The sequence below is a fragment of the Empidonax traillii genome, unplaced genomic scaffold (assembly GCF_003031625.1).
Source record: "Empidonax traillii isolate 1590-97213 ecotype Southwest subspecies unplaced genomic scaffold, ASM303162v1 scaffold26:size2357266, whole genome shotgun sequence".
Lineage (NCBI taxonomy): Eukaryota > Metazoa > Chordata > Aves > Passeriformes > Tyrannidae > Empidonax > Empidonax traillii.
The window spans coordinates 1,856,350-1,880,291 of NW_020955219.1; the positions used below are offsets into that span (position 1 = coordinate 1,856,350).

The 23,942-nt window shown below is 39.5% G+C and overlaps 1 protein-coding gene across 2 annotated transcripts; it reads left to right on the top strand.

The window, feature by feature from the left end:
- Nucleotides 1-330: 330 nt before the first annotated feature.
- Nucleotides 331-15,606, top strand: SUB1 (SUB1 homolog, transcriptional regulator). 2 transcript variants are annotated; one of them, XM_027907165.1, is made up of 6 exons: nucleotides 337-396; nucleotides 1,166-1,272; nucleotides 2,206-2,278; nucleotides 3,891-4,010; nucleotides 9,731-9,839; nucleotides 12,540-15,606. In XM_027907165.1, the coding sequence occupies exons 3-6, from the start codon at nucleotides 2,207-2,209 to the stop codon at nucleotides 12,617-12,619; spliced, it is 381 nt and encodes a 126-aa protein (XP_027762966.1). In that variant the 5' UTR covers nucleotides 337-396; nucleotides 1,166-1,272; nucleotide 2,206; the 3' UTR covers nucleotides 12,620-15,606. The 2 variants fall into 2 exon arrangements, with proteins under 2 accessions (XP_027762958.1, XP_027762966.1); XM_027907157.1 differs by lacking the exon at nucleotides 1,166-1,272 and having other exon boundaries at nucleotides 331-396.
- The last annotated feature ends 8,336 nt before the right edge of the window (nucleotides 15,607-23,942 follow it).

Genomic DNA, 23,942 nt, shown 5'->3' on the forward strand with positions numbered 1-23,942 from the left:
AACAGGATCCCAGGGCAGCGATCACAGCACCAGGGCTGACAGAGTTCAAGAAGCGTTTGGACGATACTCTCAGGCACACGGCGTGACTTCTGGTGTCTCCTGTGCAGGGCTCGATGATCCTCATGTACCCCTTCCAACTCAGCACATCCTGTGACCCCTGTGGTTCTCTCCCGACGGAGGATGTCTCGTGGCTCCGCAGAGGTTCCCCTCCCACCCCTGCGACCCCCTCGGCGGGGTCGCGACCGGGCGACAAAAGGGACAAAGGGCCCCGCCTCCCCTTTAAAGCCACCCCCGTCCTCGCCCCGCCTCCCCACGTGAGCGGCGAGGGGCGGGCGTTCCGCGGCGCGTCATTTCCGCCCGTGTCCCGGTGCGGAGCAGCCACGCGTGGAGCAGGACGTGAGTGCCGGGTCACCCCCCCCCCCCCCCAACACCACCCCCGCGGCACCGTCCGGGGCAGCCTCGACGAGCGACCGCCCCGCACTCCTCGAGTGCCCGCGATGCCCTGCGGGAGGGCTGCCCCGCCGGGGAGCGGCCGCCTCTGCCCGGCGGGAGCTGCCACGCTGGGGGGGCGCGGAGGGTCTGAGGGAGGGAGAAGATGGCGCCTCTCGGCGCTCCCTGCCCGCGCCGGGAGCGGGAGCGGAGCAGGCCCACCGGCGACCCCCGGCCGGTTTCTGCCCGTGCTGCCCTCCCGTCCGCCCCGCCGCGGGTGACCCGCGGCCCCTTCGCTGCCGCCCTGCCCCGGGAGCACTTGGGTGTCTTCGCCCCATTCCCCCCCATCCTTGGTCGCGTCTTCGGTGTCCTTTCCTCGGGGGCGGCGGGAGCCGTGGAAAAAGAGGAATAGGGGAGGAAAATGGCGGCTGGGATCCGCCTACCTGGTCTTCCCGGCTTTCCCTCCTTTCCTTACCTTTCCTCGCTCTCGCCTGGCCCGTCTCGTCGCCCTCATCGCCCTCCTCGCCGGCCCCGTCGTGTCTCCTCACACCTGGCCCCTCCCGGGGGGCTCCCACCGCCCCGCATCCCTTTTTCCTCCGGTTTCCGCCCACACCTTCCTCCATGTTGTCCCTTCCTCGTTCCCGCGCGGACCCCTGGGGTCATCCCAGCTCGCCATCGTTTGGCTCCCAAGATTCAGTGTCATCCCTGTGCTTATTTTCATGTTGTCCCATTCCAGCGCTCTTCTGCCTCCATCTTACAGCGTGGCTTGTGTGTGCTTCCCCATACCCCGTATCCTGTGCAGTGCTCCAACCTCCATCGCAGTGCTCCAAGCTGTTACTACAGGTCTCGCTCTACTTTAGAACCACGTTAATTCATTACCATTATTTGGACTCTTTTTTTTTTTTTTTTTTTAAATTTTCATATATGGGTTTTTTTTTACTGCCAGTTTAACAACGCTTTAAGATGTCCTTAGTATTAGGTTAGCCTTTCCTAGCCGTGTTTCATATCACAGTTTCTCTCTAGGATGCCTGTTTTTATTCTGAAAGAACAAAAAAGCTATGGGTTCGTTACAGAGAGTCGCTAGTAGCAGGGAAGATGTGCAACCGCTACATCTAACCACATGTTTGCATACCAGAGTGATGTACGAGCACACCTGGCAGAACGCACTCAAGGAAAGCTGAATGTCTGCTTGTCTGGCAAATGAATAGACTCTAGTGACTGATGTGTTGAAGCTGCTGTGGAAATATTAATTGCGGTGCTGTGGTTCACTGTAACTGAGGTGCTTTTAAGACTATTGCGTTGGTGGGATCTTCGTCTTTATGTGTGACGATTATGCAGCACATTGCTTGCGAATCCAGCTGGGTGAAATGCCCGTGTCAGAGTACAGACAATGCGAGGACCTTGATGATCTATATTTGTGAATGTCATATAAGGGGTTTAACTGGAGGACAGTATTATATTATATTTTTTACATCATGGTCTTTGCCGTTTCTGGGTGTGTATGACACTTGTGAAAAATTGTTCTGTAAATGGTTCAGAAGCCAAACCATTTACTACATTTAGTACAGTTGCAGTAAAAAGGGGAAGAGATACAAGAGGGAAGAGTGTCTGATATTGCGTCTGCAGTGTGTATTAAAGCGTACTTGAAATGGCAGGAAAGTCTTTAGGAGAGTTTTGAATAAGAGGAGCCAGTATAAACAGGTTTGAAGATGGCTTTCCAGCCATAATGGGATGTATTCCTTGTGTAGTGTTCTCATGTTATTTCTCTCTTCCCAGAATGCCTAAATCAAAGGAACTTGTATCTTCAAGCTCATCTGCCAGTGATTCAGATAGTGAAGTTGACAAAAAGGTGAACATTATGTTCAGTTTATTACTGTATTAACACTTTTATTTCAGGCTGGGGCTAAGGAATTAGGTGAGCATTATGTCACAACGTGCCTGTCATTCCCTGTGATTCATGAGACACTTAAAAAAGCTCTCTTCCTCCCCACCCCTAAAAAAACCAACCCCTCTCCCAAGTTTGGGTGGATTACATGCTTTTTACCCTGCGGAAAAGTTTTTTAAGTTGCATTTTGCTTTTTTCATACCATTCCATATGATAGATATAATCAGAAGGTTACTGGAATTCTTTACAGCTCTGTGGCTTCTGTATAAGCTGCCCTGATGGCAAGAATTTAGATTTATTTTGAGGACGTGTTCACGCCCACCACTGCCAATTTAATATCTTGATTAGTTCTCTTTAACAAAAATCTTATCTTACCCCATGCTCCATTGTGTCACTTGCTTATCTTGTTTGCATGGTTTTTTTCTCTGCTTAATTTTCTTTTATTTGCTGTAATACCATCTGTTAGTTTCTCACTTAAAAACTGAGCCAACCTGAATGTATTTTAATTGATAAATTTTAACATGGTTGTTCTAAATGTATAAATTGAATGTTCCTGTTTATTTTTAATAGTTAGTTAATTTAGAAGCTTGTGTAGATGTATCAGTGATTACGAGCAAAACCAGAAAAAACGAGTGAATTTGTCTTGTTAAGAAATGCTATTTCGTAATGCAGACATCAGGTGTTTTAATGTAGTACTTTATAGGGCTTGGTCTGATTTACTGAGTTGCTTCAATCGTGACTTGATTGCACCTTGCAAATCAGGTGTTCTATCAGATCTTAAGAGAAAAAAAAAATTGGAGTGATTTTTTTGTTAGGGAATTGTGTTCCTGAAAAGACAGTCTGACAGCCTGCTCTAGTGGGCAATAGGGTGGGGTTTTTTTCAGTGGTTATCCACAACATGATCCAAGCAGATGAGACTAATTTTCTGTATGTTGCTATTACTCTTTTTTTTTTTTTTTTGAGGTGGGGCGCATAGTTACTATATAACCATGAGTAGAAACAGTAACTTTGTGATTTATCTGACTAACCTGATTTATAGGTGATACTGTGTGAATGTTTTAAAAACACGTTTAATTTATCGTGCTGCAGGCAGAGATTGGATGCTGATTAAAAAAAAAAGTTGTGTGATGGAGGGGGTTTCCAGATCCTTTAATCGTTATCTTCTGTAGTTTTTTTTCTTTTAGAGGAGTCATAAACTGTTCTGCATTTTTTATTGCACTCAGTGGAAGGGCAAGTGTCATTTCTCTCAGACTTCTTTTTTTTATTAAAACTACTTAGCTGACAGTCTTACTGTGCAGAAAGGGAAGGTTTTTTGAAATGTGTTTTGATCTGATTAAATTCTCTTTAAAGCCAAAGTATTATGGTAAACTTCACTGGGAACAGAATTAGGCTCATTTGAAGGGTTTTATTTCTTTGATTCCAGTCTAAATGTACAGTATTGGAGTCCTGCCTTCACAGCAGGAAGGTGATAATGTGCATTGCTTAGTAATAGCTTGTGACATAAAATGTAAACTTTTCTGTAGTGTAAAGTGAGTTGTGGCTCATGCTTTTCTTTTTTTTTTTTCCTTGCTCCAAGGCAAAGCGAAAAAAGCAAGCAGCTCCAGAAAAACCTGTAAAGAAACAAAAGACTGGTGAAAGTTCAAAAGGTGCAGCTTCTTCTAAGCAAAGCAGTAACAGAGATGAGAATATGTTTCAGGTAAAATTGATGACTCATAGAGCCCGGTCAAGGTAACATGTTACATCATATTCAGTATAAATTTTATGAGGTGATTTGAATTTCTTGGCAGCATAGCCTTGGTCTCCTGAATCCTTGGCTGGAGGGGATTACGGTGCTCGGTGCTCGCATGCAGATGAGATGCTCAGAAGTGCATGGTCAGGTTTCAGCTGAGTAAAAGAATCTGAGTTGCAGCAGTTGATCTAATCCTCTTGACTTTGCCCGTGCTAGCTCTGGGTACTCATTTTGTCAGTAAATACAGCACTTACCGAGAGTATACTGTAAATATTACATCAGGTTTGTCTCTACATGGAAATGTTTTTTAATCAAGGCTCTTGGGAAAGAAGCTTCCTGGAAACCAAAGCATGGACTCTTCATTCCTATTTAACTAGGTCAAGGACAACGGGGCTCTTGTGTGATAAGACAGCATCTTGGAATAAGTGTTACTTCTTACTTTATTCTGTGATGGAGAATATTATTGCTGAATATCCATAATAGTAGTAATTTTTGACATTTTCCCTGTTTTTAAGATGGGGTACATTTTTCAGTAGAAAGGTGCATTTGTGAATTCAGTCTTTCAGTTCCCAGGGTTGACCGAGGCAGTAGCAGCATGTGCTGAGACGTGTGCAAGAGTATTCATAGCTCAGAGTTACCTGTTTTAGAGGCATGGATCAAGACCTATTAAAGGTCTCTGATTAGCTGGCTGAAAAGGAGTATAAATTTGTGAGACTTTGGTTCTCAACTTTGTGAAAGGGTATGGGAAATGTGTCAAGTGAGGTGGCCCAAGCACGGAGTAAGCTAAATTAAATGATTCTGAGCTGTGTAAAGTAATATGGGTGAAGAAAAAGGTTTCTAGAGAGAAGAGCTGCCTAACTGATACTGTGATACAAGGCATTGTATTTTTAGTGTCTCAGTTCTCACTTTCCTCTACTCGTGTTTAGGAGGGAGAGCTTCACTTGAAGGCAATGCCTGGACTTCTCTATTGAAGGAAGTCTATAATATTTTTAATTCTGCTTGGGCATGCTTTGAACCTGTAGGAAAAGTGAGATAGTGAATTCTACACCTTATGAGGTGAGCTGCAGTTAAAATTCTAAAGAACTATGTATAAACTTCATGCTATGTCTATAACAAGTTCAGAAATTCCAGCCTTGGAGAAAACTGTTAAAAATTTTAGTGTTCCCCTGAGGCAAAGCCAACCAGGCACTTTCGAATAAAAATGAAAGTATTTGTGTGCTCTGGTTTCTTGCAGTCTTTCTGACCTAAGATAATAAAAAGTTACTAAAAACAGACAGTAGAGGACTCTTATTAGTCTGAAAAGAACAAGGTTCTTCTGGTGTTGAGTATAATACAGATATTTGAATATCACCTTGACCTAAAACCTCAGTATTGCTCAGTCTACCTACCTTTCAGGTAATCAACAACAAGAAAATTTTTAGATAGCTCCATGTGTTATGTGAAGCTTTGTCAGTTTTTTCAAGCTACATCAACTTCTGTGCAGTTCCTAAGATGTAAATGTTGCAGTGTATAAATAGAACTATAGTAGGTCTGAGAATACCGCCCCTCCCTCCTCCCTACTTAGAAGAGTGTGCTATAAGACGCTGTTACGTGGTAATTTTTTTAGAAACAGTTTTGGTTTAAAAATATTAAAAGCTGTCCTTTCTGGAGAGTTTCTCTCCCACAGCAGTAACATGATCTCTGATGTGGAAGTGACTCTGCAGTATAATTTACAAGTGTAGCGTCAGTTTATGGAAATGAGACTGTAAAGCATTCCTAGGATAGAAGCAAGTTCTATGGTGTCCATATTGTGTGTGGGAGTGGCTTCAAATGATGTGAAACTTGGAGGATTGTTGTTCTGCATCCTCAGGCTGTGCTCTTAAAGCATATAGCTTCCCTTAATGTAGAGCTCCTTTGTGACTGCTGTGTTCAGAAGATTCAGCATTTTCATAAATGTTTACACTTTATATTTTTGTTTGAGATTGTTGCTGTAATGATTTTTTTTTGCAAGTACTTAAGAAGAATAGTATAAATATAAGTAGAAGAGAAGTAATTCAATATAAGAGACCAAGTGTATTTTATGTGTTTACATGTCTTGACGTTTTTAGGTTTTATAGGTAGCCTAGTATACTTTGCAGTTTGTTGAAGGATTTGTGTGCAGTTAGTATGCAGAAATTTATCTTACCTCTCCTGTGTGATGTATTAGTAGAGCCTTAGGGACTAGAGTTATTCATGTCAGTGTGGAAGGGTTTAGTGTTGATACATTAGATTCCTGTCTGTGGCTTCAAGCCAACCTGAGCTCTGCACCATGTGCTTTGGTTAGTTTGACTAATCTTATCATCTACCTATGCCTGATTTGGATAAGGTTTGTCAGGATGCGTTAATGACTACCCACAGTGGAACCACATTGCATGATCATGCATGTAACTGACATTGTTACTTAAAAGTTGCCTGTATGTTATCCTGTCCACTCTTCACCCTTTTTTTTTTTTTTTTTTTGAGTTTTGATCGTATTTGCTTTTTGACTCGAGATGGATAAGTTCTTTGGTTTCCTGGTATAATGTCTTTATCATAGGCTCCTGAAAGAAGGTGAATATATTAATGTATTGTGCTCTGAAATTGAATGGTTTAGCACATTAATTATGAAACTTAGGTGGTCACTGGTGCATTTCACAAACAACTTGCTGTATGACAGATCTCAGTGTTTCCAGGAATGTTCATTGTGTTCCTTGTAATACTGTACATATACAAAAGGAGCTTTTTTTGCTGTTTCTACTTCCACAGTGCGTGTACAGTTTAGTCCAGAAACTCTGGAAATAGGAAAAATGATGAAGAAGGTGCTTGCTGAAGCTCGTAGAGAAAGTCAGTTGCATAGCTGTGAAGGAAAGTGAGGCACAGTTCAGCACATTTTATTCTAAGAAACAAACTTGGAAATGGTGGTTTTAATTCGTGTAATTCAGTAGAGCAGTATAATCTTAGGATCTGTAGTATTTAATAAAAAGTGTATGAACTTGTCTGTGAAGGTTGAACTGTAGTAACTGCACTGCTGTAAGTCAGTATGACTGTTGGGGTTTAACCCCAGACAGCAGCTGCTCACTCACTCCCTCACACACTCTCTTGTGCTGCAGACAGAGCAAAACAAGGAATTCCTTCACTACTTCCCATGGGCAGGGAGGTGTTCAACTGTCTCCAGGAGAGCAGGACTCCATCACGTGTAACAGTTACCTGGGAAGAGTCCAAGTGTGTACCTTCCTTCTTCCTTCCTCCCCCTGCTTTATATACTGAGCATGATGCCATATGGTATGGAATATCCCTGTGTCAGCTGAGATCACCTGTCCTCTCTGTGTCTCCTCCCATGCACTCGCAGCCTCCTTGCAAGCATGGCAGTAGGAAAAGCAGAAAAGGCCTTGACCCTGTGTAAACCCTGCTCAGAACGAGAACATCTCTATATTATCATCACTGTGTTCAGCACAAATCCAGTCCATGACCCGATGCCAGCCACTGTGAAAAAATTAACTCCATCTCAGCCAAAACTGGCACAGGACCTCTTGGAACACTACTGTGGTTGTAGAGATCTAAAAATACCTTAATCAGTGAAATTACTCCAGGACTATCAGCTGCTGCATAACAAAAGAATTGTTCAGAAATGAACCTGTACCAGAATTGCAGGTAGCTAAGTATCAAGAAACATCAGTTTACTTAAATCTAGATTTTGGTTGTGATTTTAAACCTTAAGTATTTGTTGGAGCTGTACTTTAGAAGCCTATTTAAAAGTTTTAGTGGTGGCAGCTTTTGCATAGAACATAGCTTTTGCATAAGTTGTTCAAAATTTAATGTGATCATTCATCTGAAATCTAGACAGTGATAAGAAATCTTACTTAATTTCAGGATTTTCATGTAGAAATGCTTCCATCTAAGGTAGACTGAGTAAATGTGAACTTTGCATTTCCCCTCACCTTACTGTAGTTCAATTGAGACATACAGTCTTTGCAAATCACATTTTAAACACTTTACTGCATTTGCAGCTTTAAGCTGCAATACTACGTTAGATTTTATTTCTTAAGGCAAACCTGGAATTACTTGGCAGTAGACTAAGATTCTTCAACAGCCGTGGAAAAAAAGGTGCTGCAGAGTTGCTGCTACTTGAAGCTGTTCTTAGAGGTGACTTTAAAAGTTAGCGAAGCGTTAAAGGGTAAAACCAAGAAATGTTGTTCGTTTAGGCTGTTGAGGATGTTCTTTGCCAGCGGTGCTGAGGGGCTTGGGCATGGTGCCAGGTTTGGTCTGAAAGAGCTAAACTGCCATGACATTGTACTTTACTTTTGAATGTTAAATTTGTAGTGTTGTGCAAGCATTTAATTGGTCAAAAAATACTGTCTTATAAACTGTAACATCTTGTTCATTTTAATGAACGAGATGCTTTGAAGTAGGAAGAGTTCTTCAGACTTACCTTATCTACATATGTCCTAATTGTTTTATTATCAATTTTAGAAGTCATGTATCATGATCTACATCAGAAGAAAAGTTTCTTTAGGCAAACATAGAAGTGTCTGTGTTTGTATCAACTTTTTGAAATAAGAGCATATGACTCTAACATCTGTGAATTAGTGTACTTGACTGGAGAGTTTTCCAGTCAGTCTGATCAGACTTAATGCTAGTATTTGGCTTTACCTTAACTTGTATCAAAATGCAAGATGCATAGATAAAGGAAGTCGAAAATTAAAGGTAATGTTTTATCAGAAAGGAATATTTTATTTCAAAATTGTTTACTTTAGAATGTGTTCTTTCTTTGTAAAATGTATCCAGAAGATGTATGCAAAATTCTAAGGATTTCTTACAGGCATTGTGAGAAATTTTATTTGGTTGTGTTTTTTTTATCTAATTTCTGGTTCTCCAAGTCACTTTGTACTATGAATTTATGTAAATAAGTGGTTTTTTATCATATTTGGGAAATCTTTAATAAGCCTAAATGTGTGGTGTATCGTGTAGTTGTTGGTTTGATTCTTCCTCCCCCTGACTCCTACCCCTACCTGGAAAAAAAAAAAAAAGAGGTACCCATGTAATTCAGTCAAGACATTGGTGCAGAAATAATGGAATTCCAGAGTCATTTCATAATATGGTACATGCTGGTAAACTTAAAAAATCTGAATGGTTTTTTGGAACACCTGATACAGTGAAGTAGCTGTGAGGATTTGGGATTGGGCATGGGACAGTATGTGACTTTTATTTTCATCTGTATTTACTGTGTTTAAAAAAAGGAAAAAAAGCCCCACAATTACCAGGGATGGTTTTTTGGCAGACATCACATGTGAATATCTAATTTGCTTTCTGTGCATGTGGAATGGATTAAAATTTACATTTGGGAGTAGAGGTCCCTTTTTCCTGTCTTTGCTTACAGCTGCTGGAAACAAAAGCAAAATTTTATTTCAGTAAACAGTAAATTCATGACTTTTCTAAGAAGCAAACATGTAAAGAATAGAGACATTTTTATTCTGGGAGAGCTACTTCTGCACTGAGCATTGCCTGCTCAACTAGTCTATTGCTTATTAGCCTACTGACTACTCTGAATTAAGCTTTTAATCTAGTTGTTTCTCTGGTGTCTAAAATAAGCTGCTGTGTGCAGTGTCACATGTCAGAGTCTGATGCTGCTGGGGAAAGTGAATGCTGTAATATATAAAATACCTAAAAGACCTTTATGTGTGTTTTGACAGATTGGCAAAATGAGGTATGTCAGTGTTCGGGACTTTAAAGGAAAAGTCTTAATTGATATTAGAGAATATTGGATGGATCAAGAAGGTGAAATGAAGCCTGGCAGAAAAGGTATTGTTCTGCTTGATGTTACTTTGTATTAAAACTTCGGGTTTGCAGTAGGAATTTGTGTATCATATTTTTATCCTTTGATGCTACATGATATGTTTAGAGTAATATTTTTACTTTCCTATAATTTATATTTTAAAAAAGAATTAGTTTAATCTGTAGATTGTAAATAAGAGCAAAGTGAGTTTGTTTGCATGAGTCTGTTTTCCTGAATAGATCCTCCATGATTTATGGAAAGCAAGGCATCAAATACAAGCAAATTTGGTAGAGGATTTATAAACATGGCCATAGCATAGCCATACTTTCCCCCTAACTGATTAATTTAGTTAACACAATATATTACATTGCAATTGGATTTCTTGTTACAGAATTCACTGAAAAGATTTGATCATTTTAATAAAATGTTTAATTTTGTTAAAACAACCAGGTCCTTCAGTTTCTATTAAATTTTTGATTAAAAACAGCAAAACACTTAATGTGACTAATTTTGGAGGACAAAAGTGAAGATATTAGTAGAGGGAAAAGTATCTCAAGTGGTCAAGCTTTGGTACCAAGTTTCTAATCTGCTGCACAGCACAAGCTCTTGTACCTTTAGTTGCTGCTTGGGATAGTTGCTTGTCATGGCAAACTCTCGCTGTGAACCACTTTCAGAACTTTTCCATCTCAAGATGAGGATGTGAGGACAGTTGCAGGAGTAGTGCTGTGCTTAATGTTACGTTGCGTCTCTTAGAAAAGTCTATTTTTTAATAGTTTTCAAATTGCATCAATGAAAAGGGTAAGTATGAAACATTCTGCCCTGGGGATTCACAGAGTCATTGAATGGACCTTACAGACCATCTCATTCTGACCATGGCAGGAACATTTTCCTCTAGACCAGGTTGGTCAATGCCCCATTCAGCCTGGCCTTGAACACTTCCAGGGATGGGGCATCCACAGCTTCTCTGGGCAACCTGTGCCAGTGCCTCGCCACCCTCACAGGCAAGAATTTCTTCTTAATATCGAGTCTAAATCTACCTTCTTCCATTTTGAAGCCACTCTCTCTTGTCCTGTCACTTCTTGCCATTGCAAAGAGTCCCTCCCTGGCCTTCCTCTACTGGGAGGCTGCAAAGTTTGAAGTTTGAAGACATTTACTGTACAATCAGCATAAGGCTTGTTACATTCTTATGGTGTGTTCTGGAGCAAATCAGTGAACAGTAATTGGAAAAGTTTGAGAAGCATTTTTCTACATTTTTTGAATAACTACTGAGAGCAGGTTTTCATGAACAGGTGTACTGGTGTTGTACAGGAACATTCCTTGTTTTGGATTTCTTGTTAGTTAATAAAAAAGATAAATTTGTAAGGACTTTACCCTGCTGTGTGTTGAGGTGGCAAACTACGATGGGATTTGGTGGGTGGGCTAGTGACAAAAGTTACATGATGTAGGCAGAAATGTTTATCAATGCAGCAAAAGGGTCTGAATTTTATTAGGATAAAATTCAATAGTAGTCTGATACAGTATGTGAGCCTGATATTTCATTAATACACTCGTAAATCCCCTGTTTAGCTATCCTAAAACCAGTTTACATAGTTGAAATACTGTAAGACAAAAAAATAAATAACAGCATTTTAAATTATTGTCAGTGTTTCAAACAGCAGGTCTGAACTTTGTGCAGTTGGTCTGGTGTGTGGTTGAGGGACATTTTGATGATGCTTGGTCCCCTGGTAATGGTTAGCACACCTGACCTGTGTTCGAAAAGCAATCTTCACACTAAAGGCTGGTGGAAAACAGCTTAGTGAAGCTCCATGCACACTACTTGCTGCTTAAAATTATGGTGGTGCCTTGATATGACACTGATGGGGAAAAAAAGGCTATGAGCTCAAAAAGTGGAATTCAAAGTTTCATCTGTTTTGAAACCCTGCTCCACCTACAGGGAGAAAGCGATGAAGGATCACTGAGGGAGGAGAATGGGGGTAAATAGTAGAAGAGCTTGGCAGGAAAAGGTATGAAAGGTAGCCTTGTGAGCCTGCATTCTTCAGAGTTGGCAGAGAGATTTTAGGGGAAGAATGAGGATACTAAAGCACAAATGAAAGATGTGCCTGAACTCAAGCTTGAGGAAGATGAGGACAAATTCAGAACTGAGGAGATGGTTTGTGGGGTACTTATTGAATGATTGAATGTCACTGGAAATAGTGAACTTGAAGAAGAAATAACTTAGGTTGGTTTGTGAATGTGAGTGGAATAGAGTCTCTCCAAAAGGTTACTTGTAGTATGTGTGATTTACAGTGCTTTGAGAAACAAAGGGGAGAAGGAAACCCAGAATTGTAGTACCTCAAAAGTGCACTGAAGATCAGTCCACATAGGTATGGCTCTTAGGAGCCAGCAGGAATATGAATGATTTCCTACTTCTCATCCAGAGCTTTTGTACTGCCTTCTGGTAAGGCCAGAGTTGTGTATCACTTCTTACATTGAGCCTAATACTTACAAAATTATTTGTTACACACATTCTCTTCCCAATGTAAACTTGTCTGGAGATAACCTAAAGTTAAATTGAAGGGTTCGAAGTGAGCAGTTTCACTTTGTAACTAAGGTGGTTGTTGAAGTAGCTCAGGCATTAATAGTTATAACATAGACTCTGTATGAAAGTAGCCTTTATAGTAATTACTTGATAATCTTGCACCGCAATTTTCTTTTTGTCCTAAGTGTTTATTTTTAATGCATTTCAGGTATTTCTTTAAATCCAGAGCAGTGGAATCAGCTGAAGGAACAGATTTCTGATATTGATGATGCAGTAAGAAAACTCTAAAGACAGAGCCATACAAACACTTATATCATGTAGTTGTATTAAGCAGTCTTTTTACATTGGCTTTAGTTTTCTAAAATATTGTTTTCCAAGCTATTGTATATTTGGATTGCAAAACAATTTGTAAGATGAATACTTTTTTTATGTGCATTAAAAGTGTATTCTGAGTGAGGCTATTTGTGTATAATTTACTAAAAGGAATTGTGTTGCTTTCACCCCATGGTGTAAAATAAACAAATCAAGTAATATGTAAAGCATACTTGTTTATGGCCTTTTAATTGAAGGAGTTTGCTGATAAGGCCACCTAATACTTTAATCATTGGTTTAGTTCATAGTTGATACAAATTTATTTTCTGAGATTTCTTAAAATGTCTCAATTTAATTTTTTTCTTTTATTACATTCTGTTTGGTATTACCCTGCAGCTTTCTGCTTTAAGACTTGATACAAACAGTGAATACTGGGGAAAACACATTTTTGTAGATAGTTTTCAATACTGTATTTGCTAATTTACCCTATTTATTCAGATGTAAACAGTCTTGAGTATATAGCTTTTTTTGCATTACTTGCATGAAGTATTAAGCTTAACAATAACACTTGAACACAAAATACATGCTAATTTTCCCATTTTTCTATAGCTTGCTTGACCTAGAAAATACAAATAGCCTTTTTTCATGAATTCTAGGTGGGATGCATAAACTTTTACAGTAATAGACATATACCTCAGAGTAAGACAGTATTTAAAAAGATCCAAATGGGGTTATTTAGTTAGTACCTTTCTCAAGGTTTGCATTAAATTCATTCTGGAACAGATACTAACCAGTTATTCTGTAGAAAAGGAACAGTTGGCCTGTCTTTGTTGCGCTTTTGTTCATTTGAGAATATTTCATAAATAACGATGCTTAAATTAGACTGTAACACAGGTTAAGCAGTAAAACAGGGTTAAAACTGCTGCAGCCAAAATGTCAGTCTGCCGTGTTCCTGCCCCATCCACACTGCCTGTCCTGGTACTGCTCTGGTAAGAAAAACCTCTGCCCCGTGGAAGCTCTGCTAGACTGGATGCCGCCCCATTGGAAGGGCTTCCTGGCGGCACCGAGTCACAGATACGATGTAGAACTTGGGAGTTTGGGGGCACACCAGAATTGGAAGTTACTGGTGAAAGACCAAAGTTAGCTGGCACATAATAACTACAGTGAAGAAATGGAATTGGGGATGAGTTAATTTTCTCAATTCAGTTAACTGAAGCAAGAAGGTAAAACAACGTCATGAAAATGGACATTTCGAGATGTAGTATGTAGTGAATGTCCGACCTAGTTAGTTTGGCTGTAATTTTCCCATTTGATGATAAAGTACTTGTAGTTTCTAAACTTTGTATAGATAAACATTTTTTAATTATGAAGCATCTTAGTACAGTTGTTATTGCAGACATGATTGTAAGTGCCATACACAGGCTGTTCCTGTGCTGCAGAGTTCATAATTCAATGCAAACAGTTATTAAATGGGTGACTTCAAGTATATATTACAAATATTACATATTTGTACAAATATGACATATTACAAATAAATTAAGATCTGTTTTTTTTATAGCTCAGGAAATCTTAAATTTTTAAGAATTGCTTGAGGGTGAATAAAAGATTGAAGAGATGTTTGTGGTAGCAGATATGTTTTTGGGCACAACATTCTTTTCTGAGTGACTGTTAACATCACGTAGGGCTATTTGGACCAAATAGAATCAATACAAAATAGCTGCTAAAATATCACAAGTGAGTGAATGAAATGTTTCATATCACTATAGACAGGTTCTAGATATTTGTTATTGCAGTATGTATATATGATTTTGTTCCTTTAAATCTGAAGTTTTGCAACCAGATTTCATCCACTTTACTTAAAAACTCTCATGTAGCTACTTTAAAGTGCATGATTACATTAGAGGGAACATTGTCCTCACATAGATTACTGTGGTAATAGGTCATTGGTTGTGTATCAGAGTACAGTATAATTGTGTTCAGGAAGGTGGGGAATTAAAATCATTCATTTGGGGAGAGTGAAGTTAAAAATTTTATTACAGTTGTTCTCTTGTTGAAATTGATGGTAAAGGTGTTCAAAGAAATTAGTATTTGTTAAGCACGAACTATTAGTTTTTAGTAGGTATCTAAATAAACCAGTCAGTTTCACAAATGAACTCAAAAGGGGATGAGTTGAGCAGGCAACTTATGTGCTTGTAAGACAATAATATACAAGTAACTTTGATAAAAATTTGACACATTCAGTATTATTTTGAAATAAACAGTAGTGATTTGTCTTGTAGTCATCCATGGATGTAGTCTTTCTAATTTTAGAAGAAAATTTTAATTTTTTTTTTTAATAAAGATTATTTTCTTGCAGAAAAAATATTAGTTAGAATACATGTGGAAGTGTTCATGGAATAAAATTGTGCATGTATGACAAGGCTGTGTAATCTGGGATAAGAGCACTGCTCCCTTTCCCGTTGAAGTGACAAAAGAAAGATGCATTTCATTCTTTGTGTTTATGCAGGGCATATTAGCAATATGTTTTATAAATTAAACCTACTGTGGAGCTTAGGGGGAAAAATGTCACAGTTAGAGCTGCCAAAGTACTGTATATGTGATAATCAAACTGTCATGTACCATTTTGCTCGTATGTGGAGATGTTCATATTGAAAATAAACAAATGCAGTACTAATTTTGATATTTCTGTTAAAGGAAATGCCCCAGTTATGTACTTATGTGATCTGTTAGCAAAAAAAAAAAAAAAAAAAAAAAAGATGATTGTAATTCTGGTAACTCAAATGTCATATTGTTAGCCATGTGGAATGTTTCATGTTCTGCTCTGGTGGTATCTTCTGCGGAGAGGCCACTGGAAATATGAGCCCTGCAACTGTAATTACCTTAATGTTCAAATAAAAAATAGTTAAGTGGCGTATGTGTAGTAACAATTTGAACACTTGGAAATAAATGAAGATTTCTGTTGACCTAGTGTTATTTTTATAGAAATTTAGCTGCACTGAGAAATTCAGCTGTACTGACATGTTATGGAACCTGCTGTTTTGTTATTGTAACTGCTGTAATTTGGAAATTTGAAAACTTAAATCATCTTATACTTGGTCCACATCTGCTGGTGGGGGGGGATTGATTTGTGTAACCCACAGGGACAGAAATTTTTCACTAAGATACAAGGACAAGTGTCATGTAAATACGGAAGCAAAAGATATAAACATACTTTCAAACATGAAAGAGAAGAAGAGTGCCTGATAAGTTATGACTATTAAGAGAATGGCTGATTTTTTTTTTTTTTCAGTGGAGTTTCTCTTTGGTCTGACTATAAAGGTAACCACAGATGACGTAGGGAAAAAGATTCTCACCCGTTTATTATCTTTGGTCAGTTGTGTCAGCATAGGCTTCTTTAGGAAGAACATTTTTTACATTCTTCTGGTGACTGATCTGTAGGGAGGGGATTAACTGATCGTAGCATTAAACCTTAAGAGACTTTTCTCCAAGTGATTTTTAAACAGTTAAATAATTTATAGCCACAGAAACAGAAATTACTGTGGCTCCAAGGGATGAAATGGAGTCAGGGGTTTGTGGAGGGTCTTCGTGTCCTACCTAGTCCTCATTTACTACCACCCGCTTACTGATAAGGTTCCTTTTTGACTGTGGCTCTGGTGCCTGTGTATGGAAGAGCATTCCAATAGGCAGTGCTTTTCCTGAATCAAACTTGTGTGTTCCCTGCTCACCGTTACACAGAAGTATGAAGACATCTGCTGAGGAACTGCAATAAATGGTCCTTGGGTTAATTATGGTTTTATTTTACATTGTGCTGTTGTGTGAGCAGAGGGACATGCCACAAGTCACGGGCATACTTTAAGGCTGAGACTGACATCTGTTCCCTTGGTATTTTATTTAACAAAAATATTACAATTTTTTAAAGATCTGCCTAATTCTGTTTTCATTTTGTTTTCAGTGATTCCTTACAATCTTCATTGATCAGATTTTGGGGTAAAGACTGAGGCTGAGTTGAGGACTCAACCTTTTGAAAGCATTTGTTATCCTTTGGAAAGAGGTGGGCTCTCAAGGTGAACAGAGCTTGCTGTAGAACTGCAAAAACTGGTGCAATTAGCATGCTATTCTAGGAAATCTTTGGGTGTACTTAATAAGGCTAAATAAGAAAAAACATTTTATGCCTTCTTGGCCAGCATGCCTAGTAGGCAGCTGTTAGTTATCACTTCACTTGGGCAGCAGTTGATGAGATGAAAGCTGCTGAAGTAAAGAAATTGTAAGATTTTACATAACCCTGTTACTTTTTTAAAAAGGAACTGTTTCACACCTTAGGAGTTTAAATTCTTTATGCTTTTACTAATAGACTAATTTGCCAGAGTAATTTGTAGGGTGTTGAAAACAAAGTTTATTTCATCTTAGTGAATAGACCTAAGTTGTTCCATTCATTAAAATATCACGCAGTATGTCTGAGGGAGAGGTGAAGGGCATTGCTATATTAAGAGCAAACTTGAGGTTGACTTGAACCTAAGAAGAAACTACTTGAAAATAAAAGTATTAGATAGTATGTAGCAATAAAACTTGACAGTGTATTTGTGATGTTGCTTTTATGTAACCTTTGAAGGTTTTTACTAGCTGTCTCAATGTGAAACGGCTCTGCTGTTTCCTCTGCTTTGCATTTGCCATCCCTGACTGAGATCTGCATTCCCTCTTACTTCCTCTGTTTTTTGTATTCTCACTGGAACCATCCATTTTCCTCTTGGAACACAAATATCTCTGGCTAAACTCGCACTCCCCAAGACAAGGAATATCTCAAAGATTGGTTCCTAGTGGTAGTTGGCAGATAGAGCTGCTGTTGCTAATATAGGTCAATTAATGGTCACATGTGTATATGTTTTAGCGTTGTGATCAAGTGCACTTAAAATAGTTGGATTACTCTTGCCGGCATGCATACTTCCCAAAGGAAGTAATTTTATTCATACTAACGTGGATTATTGTCTGCAGTGAAGGTAGTGAACAAAAACTTTTCCCCCTGATGGGATTATTAACAACTTTGAGAACACCCCAGTGAGACAGCTCCTGGGGTGAACATGAACAGAGCTGTCATGTGGATGAATATCAGCTTGCCATAAGCAAAGCTGTTTGTAATTGCAGTGGTTTGGTCAGTGGAAAGAAAACTCAGTTGCGTGGGTAGCCTGAAAAGTTCCTGAAGTGCCCTGTAGTACATGTATATCGTTTATGAGGATGTCAAGACTGCCCTCCTGTCCAGAGAAACCTCAGACCAGTATATTAGTACTCCTGTCTCTACATAAACCCCAATTTTTATCTTTGTATTTCTTTTCTTCAGAGACTTGTCACTGTATGTGGTGTAGTCCCCTTTCAGTAAAGAGAAGAATGTTCCTGTGAAACTGTTGGGAAAGTGTTATTTTCACACAGCATCTATTCCACTACTATTTAATAGTAATGTGCCTTTCATCTATCAAAACCCTTTGTATTAACATGGAGAGAATATTTGTGGCTCATCTGTTAAAATGGTTGCAAATGAAGATTTTGTGTTTTGGGGACAATTTTTTTGTAAATAAATTATCCCGGTGTTTCCCTCCACTTCTATAAATTTGTTCTTGCCTTGGTATTTTAATTTTGTGGAACTTCCTTGCAGGAAATTGAATTTTTTTTTCTTGTAACAATTAAGGAGCTTTGCAACTCATTGTTTTTAACATGCTCCAGTTTTGGATTTTGAAAATGAACTTGCAAAGGTCACGCTTGGATGTGTTTTTTACTAGATTTTGCTAGATTACCAGATTGTTATCTGGCTGAGACTGTTCTCTTTGTAGTCTGAGCAACTGCTGAAAAGAGAAGTCTCTGTCAGTGGTATTAAATTGCAAGCTTGTGATAATGCTCTTAAAAAGGTGAGGAGAGGGAAATGCACAGCTAATTAAATTATTTTTCCAAACTTCTTCAAGACATGTTCCAGAAACAGTGTTTAAGTCAAAAAATGATCCCAAAACTGTTAAAAACCGCTCCACTTTAGTTTGGAACTTTGACTGTTCAAACACAACTTCATCATACATGCCCTTTTTTATGAGCTATTATTGAAAAAAACAGAATTTCTTTTTGTAGAAAGAAATCTTCATAGACAAACGCTATATTTAGCATCACAAAATTTTTACAGCTAAGTGAATTTATACCACTGTGTAGTTTTTGACTGGTTTTGTGTTTTTGACACTTTGAAGCAATCATCTTAATTGAATAGGTAAATTCCTGTGAAGCTTTTTGAGGACTTGAAAGCCTTCCATAGGTTCAGGTCGCATCCCTGGCTCAGGGAATAGGCCTGTTAACTTCTTGTGTTGAAGATTTGGGGCAAAAGACTGTTGTGTGCTCCGGGCCAAGAGTTTGATCTGCTTTATGTCAGTATCACCTCAAAGCCTTTGTATCATCATTTTACCGAAGTAATGAAGGGCACAACGGACTTTCTTTAGAGATTTTTGTTGTATTTATTCTACTGAAGTTTGGATGGATATTTAGCTTTATTAATGAAACATTCATTTTTTGTGCAGTTTTGTTTTCAAGAGGATTGACATTAGCAGCTAGTCAAGAAATTTATACATTTATAGTTATAGCTTAGATGATTTTCAGGTTTATTTTTTATTTGGTTACATTTCTGCTTGAGTCATTGCTAATGTACTTCCACAAACATGACTGCTTGGTACAGCGTTTAGGATGGAAGTCCTTGTGCAAGGGAGAGTAATACTGTTCTGTTTCAGAACAGATCTTTTTTTATTATGGACCTTTTGAGTGCTCTACGTATGGAAAGTGTAAAGAAATGGAATAAAATAAATCACTGCTTTTCATGTTAAAAGGTGTACGAGATCTGAATTGAAACCCTTCCTTTAAAAGAGTGTAACAGCCTGTTTGCAAATCTTCAGCAGTGTGTGTAATATTTCAGAGCAGTGAGTTTGTTTTTTTCTCTGTGTAAACTTCAATAATAACTTTTTTAATAACTTATATTTTCTCTAACAAGTACTCAGGCAAATATTTATGTAAGGAGCTACCAAATGTAAGTTCTGTGGTGGCAGCAGTACTAAAGTAATAATTAAGTTTAGGTTGATGTGGCAAATATGTGTCTGCTGCTAAATCTGGTGGTGGTTCCATGGTGGATGCCCACGCTCTGACGGCATGAGCGGAGCTTTGGCTCAGGCGAGCCAGCCGGGCTGATCCCAGCCCAGCTGATCCTGGCCCAGCCATGCCCTCTGTGACAGCCATGCCGGGCTGCATCTTCTCAGGGACAGAGGTACCTGGGCCATGTCTGATCCAGAGATAACAGCAGCAGCCTGAGCTGGGGCCAGACAGAGCTAAAGCTGCTGCAGCCGCACACGTGCACAGACACCGAGGCAGGGTTTGACTGCAAGTCCATCGCTCTGTCCTGTCAGCTCCTGTGGCTCCCTGAGCCCCCTGAGCTCTGGGTGATCTCCCTGTGAGAAGGGACACCTCTCTAGGTCACTCCTCAGGGCTGAGAGACCCTTTACCAGGGTCTGATCTCTTCAGCAAGGTAAGGAGCATTTTACTTTTGGCCTAAAAGTGTATTGTGTGCTAGTGATGTTTTACAGATATCCAACTGTAGCTTAATTATTACAAGTCTGTTAAGCAGTGGAGTGTTTGACAGCTGTCAGAATTACTAAATCATCGTTACTAAACCATCATTTAAATCTTTGTCAAATCACTCATTATTTACCCTTCAATGATCACTTAATCACCAGTTGATTACCACTTAATTTCTGTTCAGTCATCTGTTGCTTATCATTTGATTGTAATTTCATCATTAATAAAGTCCTTTTAACGCCTCGACAATGACTTCTCTTAGTAAATCACCAGGGACAATTAAGTCTCAATGCATGTGCTTGGATTTCGTGGCTGTTGTAGAGTTGAAAAGGTCTTTGGAAATATTTCCTGTAGAAGAACTGGACATCAACTTGTGTGTGGCCTATAGTAACACTGCATTATTGTGTTGGAATCCCTCACTCTCAAAGTGTTTCTGAATGTTCCAGATCCTTTCTTGGTCTTTTAGAGGTCACCCTCCTCCATGTTTTATGGAGGACTCTGTTTTGAAAAGGTTGAAGTCATCTCAGAGGGAGTATTTGGTAATGATGGCAAATAGTTACAAATTAAGCTTTCAGTTCTCTATTGCTGCTGGCTGCCAGTACTGCTGAGGCATTTGCAGCACTGAGAAATGAAACATCTGTTGGAGTGCTTTTCTCCATTTTTTGTACTCAAATCTTCAGTAAATACTTTGAATTTGTTGGGACAGGGATTTGAGTAATTTTTCTCAAACTAATGAGAGTTGAAATTAAAACCATTGTCTTATGTTGATAGGGCTGGGGATAGTAGAGAAAAGTTGTCTTTAACCCTCAGGAAAAGCGTTCCTGTGTCAATTCCTTGTGGTGATTTATTGGCTACTGTTTTGCAGATATATTTTTGTCCTGGTACGAGCAATATGTTAAGGCAATGTTCATTGTTCAAGGTATTTAGAATAAGATGTTTACTGTTGCTAAGAATTTTGTTTAAGCCTGTAGGAAAGTTACCAAAGCAATGAGATGAAAACCAGCACAGATCACATGGGCCACATAGTGCCTCTGTTGCCTCAGGACTTTGCTATTTCATGCAACACTCTATTGCCTCAGGATTTTGATATTTCATATATGCTTTTAGATATATGAAAATCTGCAAAATTGGTGAAGATGGATTGCTGCATCTGGACTTCTTGGCTTGTCCTCTGATGGGCTCAACTGATACCTGTTTTTCTGGTACTGAAGTATGGTATTTTTTTGTGTCTTGAAGTGTGATTTCATTTCCTTATTACATACAGGTTTTTAGGAATGATCCATAATCTCAGTATAGTCCTACCTTTTGTGATTCTCCCCAAACTATCTTTCACTCCTGTCAGGTTTTCAGTCAGTCTGCATGCATCCTGGATACTGGCACCTATGAGATCTTGTTCTCTGCTTTATTACCTGTTCTCTTCAATGCTCCTTGGCACCTGGAAGAAGTAGATCAGCCTTCCTCCACCAAAGTCTGATCTGAGAGGAGGCAAGTGCAGCACCAGTTCCTTTGGACTTTTCTTGATGGGGAAAAAAAGTAGTGGAGTAATAGCTGTATGAAGTGTCTTTCACAGAATCATAGGATGATTTGGGTTGGAAGGAGTCTTGCAGATCACCCAATTCCAATAGCTTCCACTAGACCAGGTTGCTCAAACCCCATCCAACTGGCCTTGAACAGTTCCAGGGATGGGGTATCCACAGCGTCCTTGGGCTGCCTGTGCCAGTGCCTCGCCACTCTTACAGTAAAGAATTTCTTCCTAATAACCAATCTAAATCTACCCTCTTTCAGATTAAAGCCATTACAGCCTTGTCCTGTCACTACATGCCCTTGTAAAAAGTCCATCTCCAGCTCTCTTGTAGCCCCTTTAGATACTGGAAGGTGTTACAAGGTCTCCCTGGAGCCACCCCAACTCTCTCAGTCTGTCTTCATAGGAGAGGTGCTCCAGCTCTCTGATTATCTTTGTGTCCCTCCTTTGGACCCAGTCTTAACAGGTCCAAGACCTTCTTGTACTGGGGGCCTCTGAGCCAGGTGCAGTACTCCAGATGGGAGTCCAGTTTCTAGTCCAGTAACTTCTTCCCAGATGAACACACACCTCCTGTCTAAGAAAACGGTACAGTTGCATTTTGAGCATGAGGAAGGCTGGCTTGCTCATCTCTGGGTTATCTATTTTACTCCCGTGTTAGGTGAGAGGCAGGATTATGGTCTTCTAACCACTGAGATTTTTGAGGAAATTTCAGGCCTGCTTTACATAACTCTGAAGAGAGGAAACCGTCTCACAGTTTTGTCAGCATGAATGTATATACAAAGCTTTCCAGTCTTATCTTCAAGGACCTGATGTTTAAGTTATCCTGGAAAGTCTAAATGTGCTGCATAAGGAAGGGGTCTGTTCTTGCTTTCTAATACGTCAGGAAGCAAACGGAGTGAGAGAGGGGTGTATGGGCAGTGATCATCATTTACTGAAGATGTGTCTCAGATTTTTCCAGTTTTCTGGCAGTTAAATTGAGCAGAGCTGCAGTACAGGGACAGAATGAGATCTGTACAATTTTTCTTTGCAGACCTTCCCCATAAAGAGGTTCAGCCTCATATAACTTTATTTGATTTGCAGCTTATAGGTCTCTCTCACTGTCAAGATAAGACAGGACAAGACACTTTTAATCTTTGCTCTGGCCATGTTTCAGGGTCCTCTTGGCTGTCTTTGGGGTCTCTCAATGTCCAGAAGCTTATTCTTGGTGTGTTCTGTTTGCATATGGGTCACTACAGACAATTTAACCCAGAAAGTCTCCTCCCTGTTCAGAACTAGGAGCAGCAGTGCTCTAGGGCAGAGCCAGCCAGCATCCATGTGCTGTGAGAGGGCTCTTGGCTGACAGTGAGGAGGAGTTGGATACGCCTTACTGTAGATCAAATCTCACTATTTCCAAACATCTGAGACTTCTGAGGAATTCTGAACTCTTCTTCAGTTTTCTTCTGCTGAAGTTGGCAGTAGTCAGTGTTTAACCATCTGGCTTCTAATTTCTTTTATCTCATGGTAATTTCCAACTGTGAAAGAGGAATAATTATTTTTTGTATTTTTTTTATTATAATTATTATTTATCCTACCATTTCTGTGGAACTGGGATGCATTTTCTGTGTTTGAATGGTGCACAACTAGAAGAGGTGTGACATTTCCGTCTGGAGCCTCTTACCTCCAGAGGGTGAGGAATGGCACTGGACACACACAAAGAGCTTTCAGGTCGACACGGAGGTGTGCGAGCGCAGCCAGCCACTAGATGTCAGCATTATTTTAAATATTAGCAGCTGAGGTACCAACTGGCCATTCCTGCTTAAAATGTGCTGATGTGAAGTTCATTTCTGACAACATGAGACTTGGTAACCAGTACCAAGAGGCTACAGGCTTTTGTATTTGTGAAATGCTTACTGACACTTGTGTTGTTAGCAGCATACCAGGGTCAGTTTTCCTAATAATTTCCCACATTTTTAGACCTCACGAAAAAAGACATGGATACCTGCTGAAACAGCTGAGAACAGGGTGGGATTTCATAATAATACTTCTGAAGTTCAATTGTGCTTGCATTCAAGCATGTATCTGTCAAACAGGTGAGGGATGCAGGTCCCTGCCAGCAAAAATGCTTTTGCATCTGGGAGCCCCTCTGCAAAGAACTTCCATGTGCAGATTGGGGCTGCATTTAGGAGGAAAGTCAGCTAAATCAATTTAGTGACT